At 42.0% G+C, this 20,500-nt stretch overlaps 1 protein-coding gene across 1 annotated transcript in view; it reads left to right on the top strand.

The window, feature by feature from the left end:
* Positions 1-20,500, top strand: part of LOC137334621 (zinc finger C3H1 domain-containing protein) — an 82,565-nt gene that overhangs the window by 39,950 nt on the left and 22,115 nt on the right. Inside the window, exons 17-22 of the mRNA XM_067999439.1 lie at positions 7,254-7,385; positions 7,930-8,051; positions 8,272-8,373; positions 10,605-10,730; positions 12,739-12,925; positions 19,218-19,404. Coding sequence (XP_067855540.1) covers positions 7,254-7,385; positions 7,930-8,051; positions 8,272-8,373; positions 10,605-10,730; positions 12,739-12,925; positions 19,218-19,404 — 856 coding nt within the window. The remainder of the gene's footprint in view (positions 1-7,253; positions 7,386-7,929; positions 8,052-8,271; positions 8,374-10,604; positions 10,731-12,738; positions 12,926-19,217; positions 19,405-20,500) is intronic.

Raw genomic sequence — 20,500 nt, 5'->3', positions numbered from 1 at the left:
AAATGGATGCCGAGCCAAAGGTGGGTCAAAGAGATGGGTTTTAAGAAGGATCTTAAAGGAGGAGAAGGAGGTAGAAAGGAAGAGGGGTTTGGGAAGGTCATTGTTGGGCCTCGGTCAGAAGCTCAGCTTGGGGTTGAGTCGGATGCCAAGGTTGCGAAGAGTCTGGTTCAGCCAGAGACAGCAGTCATGGGGGGGTATGGAATCAGCGGCCACAGTAAGCAGTTTATGGAAGGGGCCAAGGACAATGGCTTCAGTCATCCCAATGTTTAACTGGAAGAAACTGTGCCTTCCCCAAGACTGAGTGCTGGAATTTGACTTAGTACCATAAATCAGTGGCTCTGATAAGCACAACGCAACGCCATCAACGCTCTCAAGACCAACCGCAACATCGTCATCAAACCAGCGGACAAAGGAGGAGCCATAGTCATACAGAACAGAACAGACTATTGCAAAGAAGCATACCGACAACTGGACAACCAGGAACACTACAGACGGTTACCCGCAGATCCGACCAAAGAACACACCCACCAGCTCAACAAACTGATCAAGACCTTCGATCCAGACCTTCAAAGCATCCTACGCATTCTCATCCCACGTAATCCCCGCGTGGGAGACTTCTACTGCCTCCCAAAGATACACAAAGCCAACACACCCGGACGTCCCATCGTATCAGGCAACGGAACCCTGTGTGAGAACCTCTCTGGATACATCGAGGGCATCCTGAAACCCATCGTACAGGGAACCCCCAGCTTCTGTCGTGACACTACAGACTTCCTACAAAAACTCAGTACCCACGGACCAGTTGAACCAGGAACACTTCTCACCACGATGGACGTCTCGGCACTATACACCAGTATCCCCCACGATGACGGCATCGCTGCGACAGCATCAATACTCAACACCAACAACAGCCAATCTCCGGAAGCCATCCTACAACTCATCCGCTTCATCCTGGATCACAATGTCTTCACCTTCGATAACCAGTTCTTTACCCAAACACACGGAACAGCCATGGGGACCAAATTCGCACCCCAATACGCCAACATTTTCATGCACAAGTTCGAGCAGGACTTCTTCACTGCACAAGACCTCCAACCAACACTATACACCAGATACATCGACGACATTTTCTTTCTATGGACCCACGGCAAGGAATCACTAAAGAGACTACACGATAACATCAACAAGTTCCATCCCACCATCAAGCTCACCATGGACTACTCCTCAGAATCAGTTTCTTTCTTGGACACACGAATCTCCATCAAAGACGGGCACCTCAGCACCTCACTCTACCGCAAGCCCACGGACAACCTCACGATGCTCCACTTTTCCAGCTTCCACCCTAACCACGTCAAAGAGGCCATCCCCTATGGACAGGCCCTGCGAATACACAGGGTCTGCTCAGACGAGGAGGAACGCGATGGACACCTACAGACGCTGAAAGACGCCCTAGTAAGAACGGGATATGACGCTCGACTCATCGATCGACAGTTCCGACGGGCCACAGCAAAAAATCGCATAGACCTCCTCAGGAGACTAACACGGGACGCAACCAACAGAGTACCCTTTGTCGTCCAGTACTTCCCCGGAGCGGAGAAACTACGCCATGTTCTCCGCAGCCTTCAACATGTCATCAATGAGGACAAACACCTCGCTATGGCCATCCCCACACCTCCACTACTCGCCTTTAAACAGCCACCCAACCTCAAACAGACCATCGTTCGCAGCAAACTACCTAGCTTTCAAGAGAACAGCGTCCACGACGCCACACAACCCTGCCACGGTAACCTCTGCAAGACATGCCAGATCATCGACACAGATACCACCATCACACGAGATGACACCACCCACCAGGTGCATGGTTCATACTCCTGTGACTCAGCCAACGTTGTCTACCTCATACGTTGCAGGAAAGGATGCCCCAGAGCATGGTACATTGGCGAGACCATGCAGACGCTGCGACAACGGATGAACGGACACCGCGCAACAATCGCCAAACAGGAGGGTTCCCTCCCAGTCGGGGAACACTTCAGCAGTCATGGACATTCATCCACCGACCTTCGGGTAAGCGTACTCCAAGGCGGCCTTCGAGACACACGACAACGCAAAATTGTCGAGCAGAAATTGATAGCCAAGTTCCGCACCCATGAGGACGGCCTCAACCGGGATCTTGGGTTCATGTCACGCTACACGTTACCCCACCAGCGAACAAATGTTATCTGTTTTTAATATAATGGGTCATTTGCTGGCTCTCTCTGCCTTCCGGATGTTTCTGCCTCTCTCTGTGTTTTTTTTTCTCTGTTTTTTTTCCCTGTTTGTTTTTTTGTTGAATGTGTATTCGGAGGTTCTGCAGGTAACACCTCTCTGTCTGAACACGGTGATTGCCTTGGCAACGGGCAGTTGCAGGGGCAGTCTGTAAACACCATGTATTATTGTTCAATATGTATAAATGCGTAGGCTTCAAGGAGATCTTGAAACATTTGCCTGAGGAAGGAGAAAATCTCCGAAAGCTTGTGAATTTAAAATAAAATTGCTGGACTATAACTTGGTGTTGTAAAATTGTTTACAATTGTCAACCCCAGTCCATCACCGGCATCTCCACATCTGATAAGAGATTGTACATTATGTAGCATAGAAGTGTGTCCTCTGACTCAATCTAAACAATGCCATGGAAGATCCACTAGCAATATTTATGGCACATTTAATGTGAATTTTCAGTCTGTCACACAAATTTTAGTGTGACACTTCAAGTGTATCAGTTTAAAAAATATTATAAGGAAACAGGCCATCTTTTCAAATGTACAGAGAAACTCTGGCAACAGAAAATACCAGTCAATGTCTCCAGCCTCTTAACTGACCTCTAGTGAACTCGCTCACTGTAATTGGCTTCTGTAGTGAACTCAGCCAGTGGTTACTAAACAGTGGTAAACTTCATAGCTTTAAAGAGGCACAGTTTCATCTGGGCAACAAAGTAGTACTTTCTGCATTTCATAATTTAATGCTCTGTTATAAAATTATTATCCCACTTGCAGTGCCACAGAGGAGATATAAAATACTTATTCACAGTAATATTAGACCAGTTGCATGTGCAGCTGCATTCCTTGATTTAGTGACAGGTTGCTAATACAGTAGAATCTTAATTCTGGCCCTTAACATAACACCTCTTGAGACATTCGATTTCCTGTGCTGGCAGAGGAGAGCGCTACAGTAGTGCTTGCTGCCATTTTGCTATTGTTTGCATTGATTTAAACTAAAGTGGCAGGGGGATGGGAATCGATGCAGGAAGTCAGTGGGAAGTAAAGTGGTGACAGAAACAAAAGGCAGTAAGGGAGAGTGTACAAAATATGACCGGACAAATGGTCTGAGAAAGCACAGCAAAGACCAAGGGAAGTCTAGATTAAACTGCATTTATTTCAATGCAAGAAGTCTGATGGGCAAGGCAGATGAACTCAGGGCATGGATGGGTACATGGGACTGGGATGTTATAGCTATTACTGAAACATGGCTAAGGGAGGGGCAGGACTGGCAGCTAAATATTCCAGGGTACAGATGCTATAGGAAAGATAGAGCAGGAGGTAAGAGAGGAGGGGGAGTTGCATTCTTGATTAGGGAGAACATCACGGCAGTAGTGAGAGGGGATATATCCGAGGGTTCGCCCACGGAGTCGATATGGGTAGAACTGAAAAATAAGAAGGGAGAGATCACGTTGATAGGGTTGTACTACAGACCCCCAAATAGTCAACGGGAAATTGAGGAGCAAATATGTAAGGAGATTACAGACAGCTGCAAGAAAAATAGGGTGGTAATAGTAGGGGACTTTAACTTTCCCAACATTGACTGGGACAGCCATAGCATTAGGGGCTTGGATGGAGAGAAATTTGTTGAGTGTATTCAGGAGGAATTTCTCATTCAGTATGTGGATGGCCCGACTAGAGAGGGGGCAAAACTTGACCTCCTCTTGGGAAATAAGGAAGGGCAGGTGACAGAAGTGTTAGTGAGGGATCACTTTGGGACCAGTGATCATAATTCCATTAGTTTTAAGATAGCTATGGAGAAGGATAGGTCTGGCCCAAAAGTTAATATTCTAAATTGGGGAAAGGCCAATTTTGATGGTATTGGACAGGAACTTTCAGAAGTTGATTGGGAGAGTCTGTTGGCAGGCAAAAGGACGTCTGGTAAGTGGGAGTCCTTCAAAAATGTGTTAACCAGGGTTCAGGGTAAGCACATTCCTTATAAAGTAAAGGGCAAGGCTGGTAGAAGTAGGGAACCTTGGATGACTCGGGAGATTGAGGCCCTAGTCAGAAAGAAGAAGGAGGCATATGACATGCATCGGCAGCTGGGATCAAGTGGATCCCTTGAGTACAGAGATTGCCGGAGTAGAGTTAGGAGAGAAATCAGGAGGGCAAAAAGGGGACATGAGATTGCTTTGGCAGATAAGGCAAAGGTGAATCCAAAGAACTTCTACAAATACATAAAGGGCAAAAGAGTAACTAGGGAGAAAGTAGGGCCTCTGAAGGATCAACAAGGTCATCTAAGTGCGGAACCACAAGAGATGGGTGAGATCCTGAATGAATATTTCACATCGGTATTTACGGTTGAGAAAGGCATGGATGTTAGGGAACTTGGGGAAATAAATAGTGATGTCTTGAGGAGTGTACATATTACAGAGAGGGAGGTGCTGGAAGTCTTAACGCGCATCAAGGTCGATAAATCTCCGGGACCTGATGAAATGTATCCCAGGACGTTATGGGAGGTTAGGGAGGAAATTGCGGGTCCCCTAGCAGAGATATTTGAATCATCCACCGCTACAGGTGAGGTGCCTGAAGATTGGAGGGTAGTAAATGTTGTGCCTTTGTTTAAGAAGGGCAGCAGGGAAAAGCCTGGGAACTACAGACCAGTGAGCCTGACATCTGTAGTGGGTAAGTTGTTAGAGGGTATTCTGAGAGACAGGATCTACGGGCATTTGGAGAGGCAGGGACTGATTTGGAACAGTCAGCATGGTTTTGTGAGAGGAAAATCATGTCTCACGAATTTGATTGAGTTTTTTGAAGGGGTAACCAAGAAGATAGATGAGGGCTGTGCAGTAGACGTGGTCGACATGGACTTTTGCAAAGCCTTTGACAAGGTACCGCATGGTAGGTTGTTACATAAGGTTAAATCTCACGGGATCCAAGGTGAGGTAGCCAATTGGCTACAACATTGGCTTGACGACAGAAGACAGAGGGTGGGTGTAGAGGGTTGTTTTTCAAATTGGAGGCCTGTGACCAGCGGTGTGCCTCGGATCGGTGCTGGGTCCGCTGTTATTTGTTATTTATATTAACGATTTGGATGAGAATTTAGGAGGCATGGTTAGTAAGTTTGCAGATTGGTGGCATCGTGGACAGTGAAGAAGGTTATCTAGGATTGCAACGGGATCTTGATAAATTGGGCCAGTGGGCCGATGAATGGCAGATGGAGTTTAATTTAGATAAATGTGAGGTGATGCATTTTGGGAGATCGAATCGGGCCAGGACCTACTCCGTTAATGGTAGGGCGTTGGGGAGAGTTATAGAACAAAGAGATCTAGGAGTACAGGTTCATAGCTCCTTGAAAGTGGAGTCACAGGTGGATAGGGTGGTGAAGAAGGCATTCAGCTTGCTTGGTTTCATTGGTCAGAACATTGAATACAGGAGTTGGGATGTCTTGTTGAAGTTGTACAAGACATTATTTAGGCCACACTTGGAATACTGTGTACAGTTCTGGTCACCCTATTATAGAAAGGATATTAAACTAGAAAGAGTGCAGAAAAGATTTACTAGGATGCTGCCGGGACTTGATGGTTTGACTTATAGGGAGAGGTTGGATAGACTGGGACTTTTTTCCCTGGAGAGTAGGAGGTTGAGGGGTGATCTTATACAAGTCTATAAAATAATGAGGGGCATAGATAAGGTAGATAGTCAAAATCTTTTCCCAAAGGTAGGGGAGTCTATAACGAGGGGGCATAGATTTAAGGTGAGAGGGGAGAGATACAAAAGGGTCCAGAGGGGCAATTTTTTCACTCAAAGGGTGGTGAGTGTCTGGAACGAGCTGCCAGAGGCAGTAGTAGAGGCGGGTACAATTTTGTCTTTTAAAAAGCATTTGGACAGTTACATGGGTAAGATGGGTATAGAGGGATATGGGCCAAGTGCAGGCAATTGGGACTAGCTTAGTGGTATAAACTGGGCGACATGGACATGTTGGGCCGAAGGGCCTGTTTCCATGTTGTAAACGTCTATGATTCTATGATTTTAATCATAGTTTGGCGCAAGAGCAAGATATTTACGTCTCAGTCAAATCTAAACTGTAGAGCAGCAAAATTCGAATGGACAACTGAATTAAAACAAGTTTTGAAATAGTTGATCTCCCTATCACTGCAGTAGATAAACTTGTTGTGTAGTACACTGCAGTGCCCAAACCAGTTTTCTAAAACACTACCTGTACAGAATGCTGTACAGTTGTACTTGCTACATGGTAATCATACATGTTGCTTTATATGCATTTAGATGTGTACTGTATCTGAAAGCATTTTCATAATTTTAGTAATTGCTAACTGACAGTTGTGCCATTTCTTAAGGACACCTTTTACTCAGTGTCTGCATTTAAATTTCTGTTGTATTTTGTACTGTTTGTTATTTAATTCCATTATTACAAAAGGGCACACTTTTCTGTTCTGTCAAAGCAGCAGTTTTGTGTATGGCTCAGCTGAGCAGACTGTGTGCCTGAGTATTTAACATTTTTGGATGGTTCTGTTTCATGCACAGCACACATCACAGTGGCAAATGATATGTTTTTCATGACATTGTACCTGACATAGAGAATGGATTGAGGGAGATGGGACCAACTACACTGAGTGGTTAACTGATTCCATTTAAAGAAAAATTGCTGAGGAAGAATTGGGATACATTGAAATTTCACTTAAATTTTACAAATTGAGTACTCCAGTGACACTTACTCTCAACATAGCAAATCCAATTGTTAGAGTGTATTCTTAGATGCATGGAACATTTCACCTCTAATTCTACTGTAACATGGGCATTAGAGAAAATCCATTTGTTACATGTTATGCTGGTAAATCTGCACATTTGAAATTGGCAAAGGGCTACCCTAACTGAAATGTTTTTAGATTATATATAAGATGGTTCAAGACTAAAATTTGTGGTTTATTTTTAGTTTTTAAAAGCTGCCAAAATTTGTCCTGTATTTTCATATACTTGTTTTAAATCCTGTTTCTGCAGATTCAGTCCTTACTTTCGCAACAAGGAGAAACTTCTGATTAGTTCAGTTTCCTATAGCAACTTGATTGAGCCCAAGCAGTGTTTCTGTCGTTTTGATTTAACTGGTACATGCAATGATGATGATTGCCAGTGGTATGTAAATTGTTTTTGGTAATATAATGAATATTAAATTAGTTTAACATAAAAGCAATGATACAATGAAGAATTTCTAAGATAATTGCTTTGGCAGTGAAGGAGTTTCAGCACAAACTTTATGTTGAACTACTCCTGCTCTATGATCACACTTAAAGATGTAATGCTCTGTTTTTCTTAAAATGGCTGGAATGTTGGAAACTCCCTCTAAATTAATACATTTAAAAAAAAATTATATCATTTATGAGACTGAAGGCTGCTAATAGATGTGATCTGTGGATTAATTACTCAATCACTTTCAACAGTCTACGAAATGACAATACCTTATTAAGAATTGGAAACTGATTTTTTAAAAAATGGTTCAGTTTCAAAATTGCAACCATTTTGGATTCAGGTCCTGACGGTGCAAAAGTAGCTTAAGATTGAATGGCTTATTACAGAAGTTATTCTGCACCCATGTCAATGTAATGTTTGGCAAGGCAGTCTGGTGGGAGGGAAAGATTTATAAACCTATTAAAATGTGGAATTTTTTTTCTCTGTCTAGGCAGCACATGAGAGACTGCATTTTAAATCAATGCCAGCTGTTTCAAGATCTTCTCTCCTACAATTTATCTCTAATTAAATGTTCAGATTTTAGTACAGATGAAGAAATCAGGGTTGCAGCAGGTAATAATATTATGATTTACTGTCCAGATGTTTATGAAAACTGTCTTAATTTATAAAATGCGAAATACTTGTAACCATGTATAACATTATTCAAAGTTTGATCATTTTATCTTTAATTTCATTTGTTCTCAATGTCATACCAAATGTGTGTTGAAAGTATTGCATTTTGAAACAAACACTCTAAGCGTAGAATTAACTGATTTTCTTTATATGCATTAAGAAAATTATGTGGATAAACAATTTGGCAAAAACAAAGATCGTATGACCACAGATGAGATGGCAGTTCTGCTTGTTAGCAAAGTGAATGAGAGCACTGGTCACAGTAAGTAACAATGTTTATTTTCTCAGTTAAGACTTTCAGATATTTATTTTAGCCCACAAATTACTAGACTTAAGTACATGTTTGCAACTTGTGGGATTTGAACTCATGACCTCTTGCCTGCTGCCCAGTATCTACTTCAGTTAAAGCACCCACAAGCCCCCCTGAACTGAATTAAGAATTGGGTTCAGCTGTGTTGCATGTTCTCCCAGAATAGCCTGTCACAAAATCATCCAGATACATCCATAAAGAATGAACACGAGGGAGAAGCACCATAAATGGTACAAGTTAGTGCCTTCAGAAGAGAAAGGGGGTGAGGAAGAAAATGCTTGTACTAGTTAGAATAAAGACAGATATGTATGTACATATGATGCAGATATCAAGAAACGGCTGAGTGCAATGGATACAGCAAAGGCTATGGGCCCCGACAACATCCCGGCTGTAGTGCTGAAGACTTGTGTTCCAGACGTAGCTGCGCCTCTAGCCAAGCTGTTCCAGTACAGCTACAACAGTGGCATCTACCTGACAATGTGGAAAATTGCCCAGGTATGTCCTGTCCACAAAAAGCAGGACAAATACAATCCGGCCAATTACCGCCCCATCAGTCTACTCTTAATGATCAGCAAAGTGATGGAAGGTGTCGTCGACAGTGCTATCACTCACCAATAACCTGCTCACCGGTGCTTAGTTTGGGTTCCGCCAGGACCACTTGGCTTCAGACCTCATTACAGCCTTGGTCCAAACATGGACAGAAGGGCTGAATTCCAGTGGTGAGGTGAGAGTGGCTGCCCTTGACATTAAGGCAGCATTTGACCGAGTGTGGCATCAAGGAGCCCTAGTAAAATTGAAATCAATAGGAATCAGGGAGAAAACTCTCCAGTGGCTGGAGTCATACCTAGCACAAAGGAAGACGGTAGTGGTTGTTGGAGGCCAATCATCTCAGCCCCAGGACTTTGCTACAGGAGTTCCTCAGGGCAGTGTCCTAGGCCCAACCATCTTCAGCTGCTTCATCAATGACCTTCCCTCCATCATAAGGTCAGAAATGGGGATGTTCGCTGATAATTGCACAGTGTTCAGTTCCATTTGCAACCCCTCAGATAGTGAAGCAGTGCGTGCCTGCATGCAGCAAGACCAGGCTTGGGCTCATAAGTGGCAAGTGACATTCGTGCCAGGCAATGACCATCTCCAACAAGAGAGTGTCGAACCACCTCCCCTTGACATTCAATGACATTACCATCGCCGAATCCCCCACCATCAACATCCTGGGGGTCACCATTGACCAGAAACTTAACTGGACCAGCCACATAAATACTGTGGCTACAAGAGCAGGTCAGAGGCTGGGTATTCTGCAGCGAGTGACTCACCTCCTGACTCCCCAAAGCCTTTCCACCATCTACAAGGCACAAGTCAGGAGTATGATGGAATACTCTCCACTTGCCTGGATGAGTGCAGCTCCAACAACACTCAAGAAGCTCGACACCATCCAGGACAAAGCAGCCTGCTTGATTGGCACCCCATCCACCATCCTAAACATTCACTCCCTTCACCACCGGCGCACAGTGGCTGCAGTGTGTACCATCCAAAGGATGCACTGCAGCAACTCTCCAAGGCTTCTTTGACAGCAACTCCCAAACCCGCGACCTCTACCACCTAGAAGGACAAGAGCAGCAGGCACGTGGGAACAACACCACCTGCACGTTCCCCTCCAAGTCACGCACCATCCCGACTTGGAAATATATCGCCGTTCCTTCATCGTCGCTGGGTCAAAATCCTGGAACTCCCTTCCTAACAGCACTGTGGAAGAACCGTCACCACACGGACTGCAGCGGTTCAAGAAGGCGAATCACCACCACCTTCTCAAAGGCAATTGGGGATGGGCAATAAATGCTGGCCTCGCCAGTGACGCCCACATCCCATGAACGAATGGAAAAAAAAATGCAAAGTATTATGTATTTGAATCAATCAGAAAATGTGCCATAATACAGTTGGAGCATTTGACTTTAACTTGGAACATAGTTTGAAGTATATTACAACAAAACGCATGCTTTGTGAATTAATGAGCTAGTATGATTTCTTCAAGCACTCATGAATTTCGCTAAGTTTCATATTTACTGAATAAATTCATGAATATGGATAGAAATGTCAACTGATTCAGGAATGTTGAGTTTTGAAATTAAATGACATAAACGACACATTTGCAAGTTAAAACTGTAACATTGATATGCTTGTTTCAGCACCTCCTTACACAACATTCAAAGACAGAAGGAAATGGAAGCCCAAGCTTTTGAGAAAACAAGTTTCTGAAAGCAGCACCAGTAGCAACAGTGATGATGAACAAAATCCTGGACCAGTAAGATATGGTATGAATAAACTTTCTGTAGATAAGATTAGAATGGATTTTAAATGTAAAGCCATTGATTTTGTTTTTGCAATATTTGGAAAATGCGATCTTTATCTTGTCTGAATACATGGGCATCTGTTCTTTTAACTAATGCGATGGTGGATCATTGATAAAGCACTGCACAAATGAAATGGCTCACCTGTTCAGTATTTCATTCATGGTGTGATTTTAGTAGCATGGCCTTCTATCTATCCTTTGATAGTAGATTGCCCTGATAAGTGAATTATACAGTGTTTATTGTGTAAGTGGAATTTTTCCCTCCTTTCTTTCACTCGAGATAAAAATGCATCAATAAATCTGTCCTTCAAAGGACAGCAGTATTTTCTTCGCAACAATTCAAATAAACAATGTTTAACACACTCGTGGTATTAACTCTTGAAATTCTTATATTGAAGTTCTTGATTTATTTAGCCAGGTACGGGATAGGATTTTCAGAATGGCTGTATTCTGTAATGGGACAATTCTGTTCTGAGAATTCATTCATATATTTAAGTTCAGTGGTTAAAAGAGAAGAAAGAAGGATAGCACTTATAGCACTTTTCAACTCCTTCAGGACGTCCCAAAGTACTTTTGAAGTATAGTCATTGTAATGTAGGAAACGGAGTAGTTTGTGCACTAATTGAACAGATGGTATAACATATAAGTAACAGTATTATGAAATATGTGCTGAATGAACACTGGGCTGAAACAAGATAAGGTTCTCTGTTATATTGCCCAGCAAACTAATTATGGTCCTTAAAAAAAAAAAATCTGCATTTGAGGCTGCAGGCCCATAAATAGAAGTTTGGACTTAACCATGTAAAACAGCTGATCTGAAAACTTGTTTAAGGGAATCTCATTGCAGGCCCCTTTTAAAATGTTAAATAATTATGACTCAACATGTTTTGATTAAGAAACTTTTCTAAGCTATTCCTTTGATGTCAACAGCACATGTAGCTTTTTAGGGTTATTGAATTTGATCTTAGTCTTTAACCAGGTTTTGCATTTTTAAAATGAGATGTTCTAATGTTGAAGCTACATCATTAAATGTGGTAAGATCATTTCTCAGAGGCTCTGAAATGTGTGAAAGGCTGCTTGTGCTAGCCTTATGGAGGGCTGAGAGGTCACCTACCAGTGGCCGTAAAAAATACTGGCCAGTGACATCCGGTGGTACTTTGTTTGTTTGCCATTGGCAGCATTTTGACTCTGGCCTTTTGGAAACCCACTTGAAGGTGGGCCTCTGAAGACACAAGTGCCACTTTAGTTATGTTGAAATGCCTTTCCACTATAATATAGAAAATAGAGATGCTCGTACTCATCTGTTCACATTTAACTGCTGGTAATATTCTCACTGATAAATTACTGGTTACCAAAATTATTCAGTAGAATCCATTCATGTAAAGTTTCAGCCTGTGGAGCTGTAAATAAGTTTATTAAACTTCAACAATCTGATACATTTAAAAAATGATCTGGAGGACTTTTCTGATATCTTAAAAGATAATATTGCACAGTTTTTAAAAAAAGAGGTAGTTTGTGATAAATCTTGTGTAAAACATGGATGTTTAACTGCTGTGTTCGGACTCGTCAATAGACATCTTGCACTATCCGGCCCAATAGTTTTGTTTTTTGCCCCTAGAAATGATGCAGGGGTGCATAATAATGGTTCAACAAATGGACTTGATTTTGAGGGAGAATACCTTCTAAGAACTATGCTCCATATCCAGCACGTTGGATTGAGTGGATCCCATATGGATGAGATGACAATCTTTGAAGGGTCATAGTTGAAATGAGTTTGGATTAGCTCAATACAGTTCATAGCAGGCAAAGGTCCACAGTGCAAAAGTATATCTAATGTGATGAAAAATGGCACAAAGTCTAGCAATCTCAAATGTGCACAAAAATTTCTCTAATGAGGAAGTTTGTGGTAGTCATTCTGCACAACCCCATGTGCTCCATATGGAAGCAAAAACAATATCCTTGTATTTCAGCCAAGTCTGTGGAACATCCATGGTCTGGAACTCAAGCTTTGGATGCAGTTATTACCCCAGATGACGTTCGGTACTTTACAGCGGAGACTGATGATATTGCCAACCTAGAAACAAGTGTAATGGAGAATCCCCAAGATGTACAGCTTTGGATTAAACTTACATACAAATACATGAATCAAAAGGAAGGGTATGTTCTTTTTAGTCATTTCCTGAACTAGTTTGTATGAAATGATTAGCAATTGTCAATGGATTTCATGTTTAATTATCTTGTCTAATTAATTTAGTAAATCATTCCTTTGCTGCAGACAGTTCAAACAGCCACAGACAGCTCAAATAAGTGACTATTATCAAAGAAACTAGTCCTTATAAAATAACTTACAAATGAAATGCAAGTGTCTACTTTGGACAAAATTCAGCAATATGTAGTAAGCTACGGGAGTTCTTTGTTTAGGGAAGCTTTCAGGTTAAAATGGGTAATGTGCTAAACTTTGTATTAACAAAATCATCAAAATGCCTGTCAAATGATGTTAGAACTTTCTCCACTTTTTGGTCTATAAAGCGACAGGTTAACAATGCAGGCGAGCCATAAGAACTCAACAGATTTGCCAAACTATCTTCTGCACTAAGCTTTGCAGGTCATAAAAATGGGTAAATTTATGCACATGCGAGAAAAGAAATCTGTGCTGTATAATTTTTTTGTACAAAGGTCGGGAAAAGCTTACCTGTAAATGGTATTTTAATTAATTAACTCCAATTTTTGTAAAAAGATTTAATGTTGCAAATTTGATTAGGCCTAAACTTTATAGTGTATATATTTAAATTCTTTTCAGTCAGTATTGATTTAAAGCTACTCAGCTGCATAAACATTAAAATTAAAGTGATACTTAATGATACTTATCAGTTACAACGTAACTGCACAAAGGTTTTCTGTATTGAATCCAGTTATTTTTTAAAATTGGGGCTGAGATGTTTGAATCTCGGACTCCGTTAAATCAGGAAGTCCTGCCACCTGGAGCTATGAACAGTATAAACACTGCATAAACGACTATTAAAGGAACTGAATATACTATAATTAGAAACACCAACTTTATTTGGTCAGGCAGGGCCTGAAAAATTACTGAAAGTAATCTTTAAAACAAAGTTAATGTTTTGCTAATGTCGCTTAATATTTGGGACCAGGTCCCAAGCAGTTTACTTATTTAGTGTATGATCACAGTCACCTATTTTAGTTTAAAGAATCAAGATTTTATAAAGTTAAAATGTAGCCATCTATGGAAGTACCTTTTTAGTTTCCCTCCTTGTAGCCTTCAGTGTGGTTGTGACCCCATCCTCCTACCTCTCGCCTATCCTGTGGTCCTCCAACAGGGTACCACCCTCTCATGGTCCCGCTCCTAACTTTCACCCACAACCTGTTTTGATCATTCATAACAACTTTATTCCTTTTCAAGTGGGTTTAAAGAACAGAATCCATCCTTTTTAAGTTCAAAGAAATTTATAAATTTCAAGGACAAAAATTTTGATCTGCCTTTTGTTTTGTGCATGATGTGGAGATGCCGGTGATGGACTGGGGTTGACAATTGTAAACAATTTTACAACACCAAGTTATAATCCAACAATTTTATTTGAAATTCACAAGCTTTCGGAGGCTTCCTCCTTCCTCAGGTGAATGTTGTGGAAATGAAATCCTCGAACCCTTCGCATTTATAAATCACAGAAAAATACCTGGTGATTACAGATAGTCTTTCCAACTGCCCGTTGCCACGGCAATCAGTGTGCAGACAGAGAGGTGTTACCTAAAAGGCCACTGAATATACAAACCACCAAAATTGCTGCGAACGAATGTCTGTTTGAGATTGGGTGGCTGTTTAAAGGCGAGTAGTGGAGGTGTGGGGATGGCCATAGCGAGGTGTTCGTCGTCATTGATGACATGTTGAAGGCTGCGGAGAACATGACGTAGTTTCTCCGCTCCGGGGAAGTACTGGACGGTACTCTTGGTTGCGTCCCGTGTTAGTCTTCTGAGGAGGTGGTTTGTATATTCGGTGGCCTTTTAGGTGACACCTCTCTGTCTGCACACTGTGATTGCCGTGGCAACGGGCAGTTGGAAAGACTATCTGTAATCACCAGGTATTGTTCTGTGATTTATAAATGCGAAGGGTTCGAGGATTTCATTTCCACAACATTCACCTGAGAAAGGAGGAAGCCTCCGAAAGCTTGTGAATTTCAAATAAAATTGTTGGACTATAACTTGGTGTTGTAAAATTGTTTACAATTGTTTTGTGCAGGAATGGAAAATAGAATCTGATCCGTAGCTTTAGAAATCGATTTTGGGTTTTTGTTGATTTGATTTTTTGCAAGTATTTTTAAAGTGTCTATCCAATAACTGGCAATTGGCACTTCCTTATTTGCTAACTCAGCACCCAAAACATTTTTGTCTTGCTGCCATCCCATTTTGCTGTCCCAAGATCTGCTCGATCTTCTTTATTCCTGTATTCTGTGACAAATCACTTTTAAAAACCGAAAACAGCTTAATGCAGGGTTCCAGTCCTGCGGATGTATTTTTCTTTAATTTTCGCCTTTTTGTATTATCTGTGACTTATGTTTGGATATAGCTCTGCAGGAGCTGGCACTCTTCCAGTATCTCAACCAAGGGGCCCTTCATGTGTGAACCTAGTTAGTGAATGTTTGGCTGTTCGATGGCAGCAGGAAGGAGAGGAGGAGGAGGAAAGAAATAACAATCAAGCCTGATTCTCGTTTACTCGTACGCTTTCTTTTGCTCTCGCGTTCTCCTTCCCTCAATCCTTGTCTAGTATACAAACATGAATTAAAATCTTACACATTATGCGCACTTCCTGTTGACGCTATACAAATGTAAGTTCTTTTAGCTTGCTGTGTAAACATTTCTATGGGCATGCCACACCTACTGTGCCTCTGCATCTGAAGCCCACATTTATTTTGCTACTGCCAGTGGATGCCAGAGTTTTGTTCCTCCTGAAGACCTGCAAATAAATTTACTTATACATGGACTTGGGTATTTTCTGCTCCTGGAGCATTTCTTCATACATTCCAAATGACTACCTGTATTGTAATACTTCATATAAAAAAATTATTAATAAGTGTGACACAAGTTTGAGTATGACCCTTCTGAGTCTGGAAGCACAGGAGGGAGTTTGAGATGTAAAAGAGTAGACATGGGGTTCCCAGTACCGGGGAGGGGCAAGCTATAATTTGGGAGCATCTTTCAGTGAGAGCAATGCAGAGTACTGGGGAGTTGGTCCTGAGATGCAGGAATAGCGTTCTAGGATCTGCTGATGGTGGAGAAGTGTTCCGGTGTCTGAGAATCATAATTTTTTTTTAAAAATTACAACATGCAGTGTTCTGATACTACCAAATTTTGAATATGTTCACCAAGCAAATAGACTTTGTCCTAAAAGCAGAATAATACTTTGTGTATTAACTGGCGCAATACTCCAGTCCGTATAACGACGTTTCATCAGACCTGCGGCAAGTAATGCCGTGAGATCTGCTAAAGCACAAATATATATCTATATTAAAAATCTTGTACAGGATGCAAATTCTGTTTTCAGATTTTGGTCACATCTTCATTTCCCATTTAGTTTTACGAAGTCAACTGTCACTGTATTGTTGCAGCTCTGGCTACTGGGCAACTCTGGAACGAGTTTCTGAAGACACTCTCCCAACTCTGTCACCATTTTGTGTGTGTGTGTGTGTTTATCAGCCGACTTGTGGACGATTCCTTGCATATGGCAGGAACTTCCTGTCAGCGTTAACTCGTGACAAAGGAAGTAGGCTTATCAGAGTTGTTAGGTCAACTTTTTAAATTGGCAAGATACTCATTTTATAATGAGAAAACTGTCGTTGCATATACCTCCTGTTACTAGGTGGCAGGAGTTTCCAGAGTTCGCCTTCTGTTTTTTCACCTGATTTTCCAAATGTTCTTTCCGTACTTTTTGGAGTGTTTGAAACCCAAATTTTGGAGTTTCCACTTGATTTTTAGAGCATCTGGGCTTCATTGCCTTTTACAGGGGTCCCCCTATCTGGTCCATTAATGGTTGACCGACTCAGGGCCCAGGGCTACATTGTACCTACTCCCTGCCCACACCGTGTGGTCTGGCCTTGATGCTAGTGCTTGGGCCTTCCCGGCCAGCCTGTGGTCAGGGTAAGTTACCACTGAGCCGTTAAACAACAGGAATCCTTTACAAGCACTTAAAACTCATACAATACAAATATATACTATTAATTGTTTAAGTGCTGGACCTTTTGTAAGAGCATTTTTAGTTAAATTAGTCGAGGCATTTAAATTTTTAAAAACTTTCATGTTAGTGCAGGTAGTGGCATGAGATCTATCACAAGGACTGTATGCTTAAAATTATTATCCGTATACAACTTCAAGTGCCTTAATGAGTGAAGAACCTTTTTTTTAAACCCCTCAAATACAAAGAGGCTTTTAGTTTTTGTTTAAAGTTGCTTGAATGATGCAATAAGATCTACTGCAGGCGGGAGTGGGGGATGGAGCCATTTACATGGTCACGGGTGTGGCAAAACACACATCCTCTAACTCTTAGTGAGCAATACCATGGAGATTTGTTAGTGTAGAACAAAACTTTCTCACTTTTTCCAGTGGGAGTTACTGGCTACTAAAAGTGGAAGAAGTTTCATTCGGGAAAAGACTGAAGAAAATGTCCATCTAGGCACTAGGGGAGGTTGTCAGAAATGCCATCTAAAGTTTGTTTATAAATTTGATATGATTTAGGGTTGCTGTATGTAGCTCCTTAATGTTGAACTTTACTGTATACACTGGAAGCTCTTGGGAAATGAGTAAGATCCTAATATAAAAACAGAAAATGCTGGAAATGCTCAGCAAGTCAGGCAGCATCTGTAGAGAAAGAGTTAATGTTTCAGGTAGATGACCCTTCGTCTGAACTTCATCAATTCCGTTGTATTTTGCTTTTGGTAGGACCCTAAGCGCTGTTTTGAATTACTTGTTAGCATCGGGCAATTTCACTTCACCAAAATCTGCCGATGGATTGAAAAACTGTTCAGTGCTACTTTCTGCAGTCATTGATGTCTTTATAATCTAGTTTCCTCTGTGACTCCAAATAATACAATATATGTATTTGGACACGTAGTGCTGTTGTTTTGTCAGCAGGTGGCACTGATGCATTTTGTTTCAGAAAGTTTAATACTGTAGAAGTTTGAGGTGTGCAGTGCAAAAATAATTTTTGTCTCTTCCCACCCTCACCCCAAACACGTGCACATTCATATTCATGCATTTCCTCTGTTCTCAGAAAAGTATCATGTTGCCTGGCATCTTTTTCTCCTTCCTTCTAATAATGATCAGGAAGGGCATTGCTGCAGGAGTTCCTCAGGGCAGTGTCCTTGGCCCAACCATCTTCAGCTGCTTCATCAATGACCATCCCTCCATCATAAGGTCAGAAATGGGGATGTTCGCTGATGACTGCACAGCGTTCAGTTCCATTCGCAACCCCTCAGATAATGAAGCAGTCCGAGCCCGCATGCAGCAAGACCTGGACAACATCCAGGCTTGGGCTCATAAGTGGCAAGTAACATTCGCGCCAGACAAGTGCCAGGCAATGACCATCTCCAACAAGAGAGAGTCTAACCACCTCCCCATGACATTGAATGGCATTACCATCACCGAATCCCCCACCATCAACATCCTGGGGGTCACCATTGACCAGAAACTTAACTGGACCAGCCATATAAATACTGTGGCTACGAGAGCAGGTCAGAGGCTGGGTATTCTGCAGCGAGTGACTCACCTCCTGACTCCCCAAAGCCTTTCCACCATCTACAAGGCACAAGTCAGGAGTGTGATGGAATGCTCTCCACTTGCCTGGATGAGTGCAGCTCCAACAACACTCAAGAAGCTCGACACCATCCAAGATAAAGCTTGATTGGCACCCCATCCACCACCCTAAACATTCACTCTCCAACACCGGCGCACTGTGGCTGCAGTGTGTACCATCCACAGGATGCACTGCAGCAACTCGCCAAGGCTTCTTCGACAGCACCTCCCAAACCCGCGACCTCTACCACCTAGAAGGACAAGGGCAGCAGGCGCATGGGAACAACACCACCTGCACGTTCCCCTCCAAGTCACACACCATCCCGACTTGGAAATATATCGCCGTTCCTTCATTGTCGCTGGGTCAAAATCCTGGAACTCCCTTCCTAACAGCACTGTGGGAGAACCGTCACCACACGGACTGCAGCGGTTCAAGAAGGCGGCTCACCACCACCTTCTCAAGGGCAATTAGGGATGGGCAATAAATGCTGGCCTCACCAGCGACGCCCACATCCCGTGAACGAATAAAAAAAAAAGTCAGCATGTGATAATTATGGGGATGGCGCTTGCATTGTCTTCCTTGATGGTACAATTTGTATTTGAAATTTCACTTTTAGGTGGTTTTGCAAATAATTTGACTCCTTTCTACTAGGACTCCAACAGAATGTTTAGATGCTGCATTGAATGCTTTAGCTCGAGCACTTGAAATTAACCGAGGAAATCCTGAAATTTGGTGCCATTATCTCAACTTGTTTTCAAAGCGAGGTACAAAGGAAGAGGTTCAGGAAATGTGCGAGACAGCTGTACAGTATGCTTCTACAAATGAAGTTTGGTGGACTGTAAGTACCGAAAAAAACATTTTTCAAAATTCTTTGAAAAGTATCCATATTTAAAAATTACAGATGTATGTAACATCATTAACAATGGTATTTTGTAGCAGCATTTCTCAAATATATCCTATAAGTGTCAGCCTGACTTAGTGGTAGCACTCTTGCCTCCGAGTCTGAAGCCCAACTCCAAGATATGAGCACACCCATTCTGCTGTGCTGATGGAGTCCTACATTGTTGAAAATACTGTTTTTTGGATGACATGTTAAACTAAAGCCATGTCTGTCTAAACAGGTGTATGTAAATTATCCCATGCACTATTGGAAGAAGAGCAGGGGAGATTCTCTGTGTTCTGGCCAACATATAACCCTCAACCAAGACCACCAAAAATAATTTAGCTGGCCAATTATCTTATTGTTTGTGGGACCTTCCTATGTGCAAATTCGCTCCTACATTTGTTTACCTAACATTGACCAGATTTCAAAAGCTCAACAGTCCTGGTTACAGTGAGATGGAGAGGGCGATTAAAAAAGGAGGGGGTGTGGCAATATTGGTAAAGGAAACAATTACAGCTGTGAGGAGGGATAATATGTAGGAAGGATTATCAAATGAGGCCATATGAGTTGAGCTAAGGAACAAAAAAGGGGCAGTCACACTACTGGGAGTGTACTATAAACCCTCAAGCAGTCAGAGGGAGCTAGAACAGCAAATATGTAGGGAAATTTCTGAAGTGCAAAAACAATAGGGCAGTAATAGGGGATTTCAACTACTCTAATATTAACTGGAATAGAATTAGTATGAAAGGTATAGAGGGCGCAGAATCCTTAAAATTCGTTCAGGAAAACTTTTTTGGCCAGTATGTCGTAAACTGAACGAGAGAGGGGGCAGTTCTGGACTTAGTTTTAGGGAATGAAGCTGGACAGGTGGAAGGAGTATCAGTGGGAGAGCATTTTGGTGGTCGTGATCATAATTCAGTTAGATTTAGCACAGTTATGGAAAAGGACAAAGATAGAACAGGACCAAAAGTTCTCAATTGGGGAAAGCAAATTTTACTAAGCTGAGAAGTGATTTAGCAAGTGGACTGGTAACAGCTATTTGAAGGTAAAT

The sequence above is a fragment of the Heptranchias perlo genome, chromosome 18 (assembly GCF_035084215.1).
Source record: "Heptranchias perlo isolate sHepPer1 chromosome 18, sHepPer1.hap1, whole genome shotgun sequence".
Classification (NCBI taxonomy): Eukaryota; Metazoa; Chordata; class Chondrichthyes; order Hexanchiformes; family Hexanchidae; genus Heptranchias; species Heptranchias perlo.
Note: the sequence above shows the minus strand (reverse complement) of the source record. Positions and strands in the feature narration are given on the sequence as shown.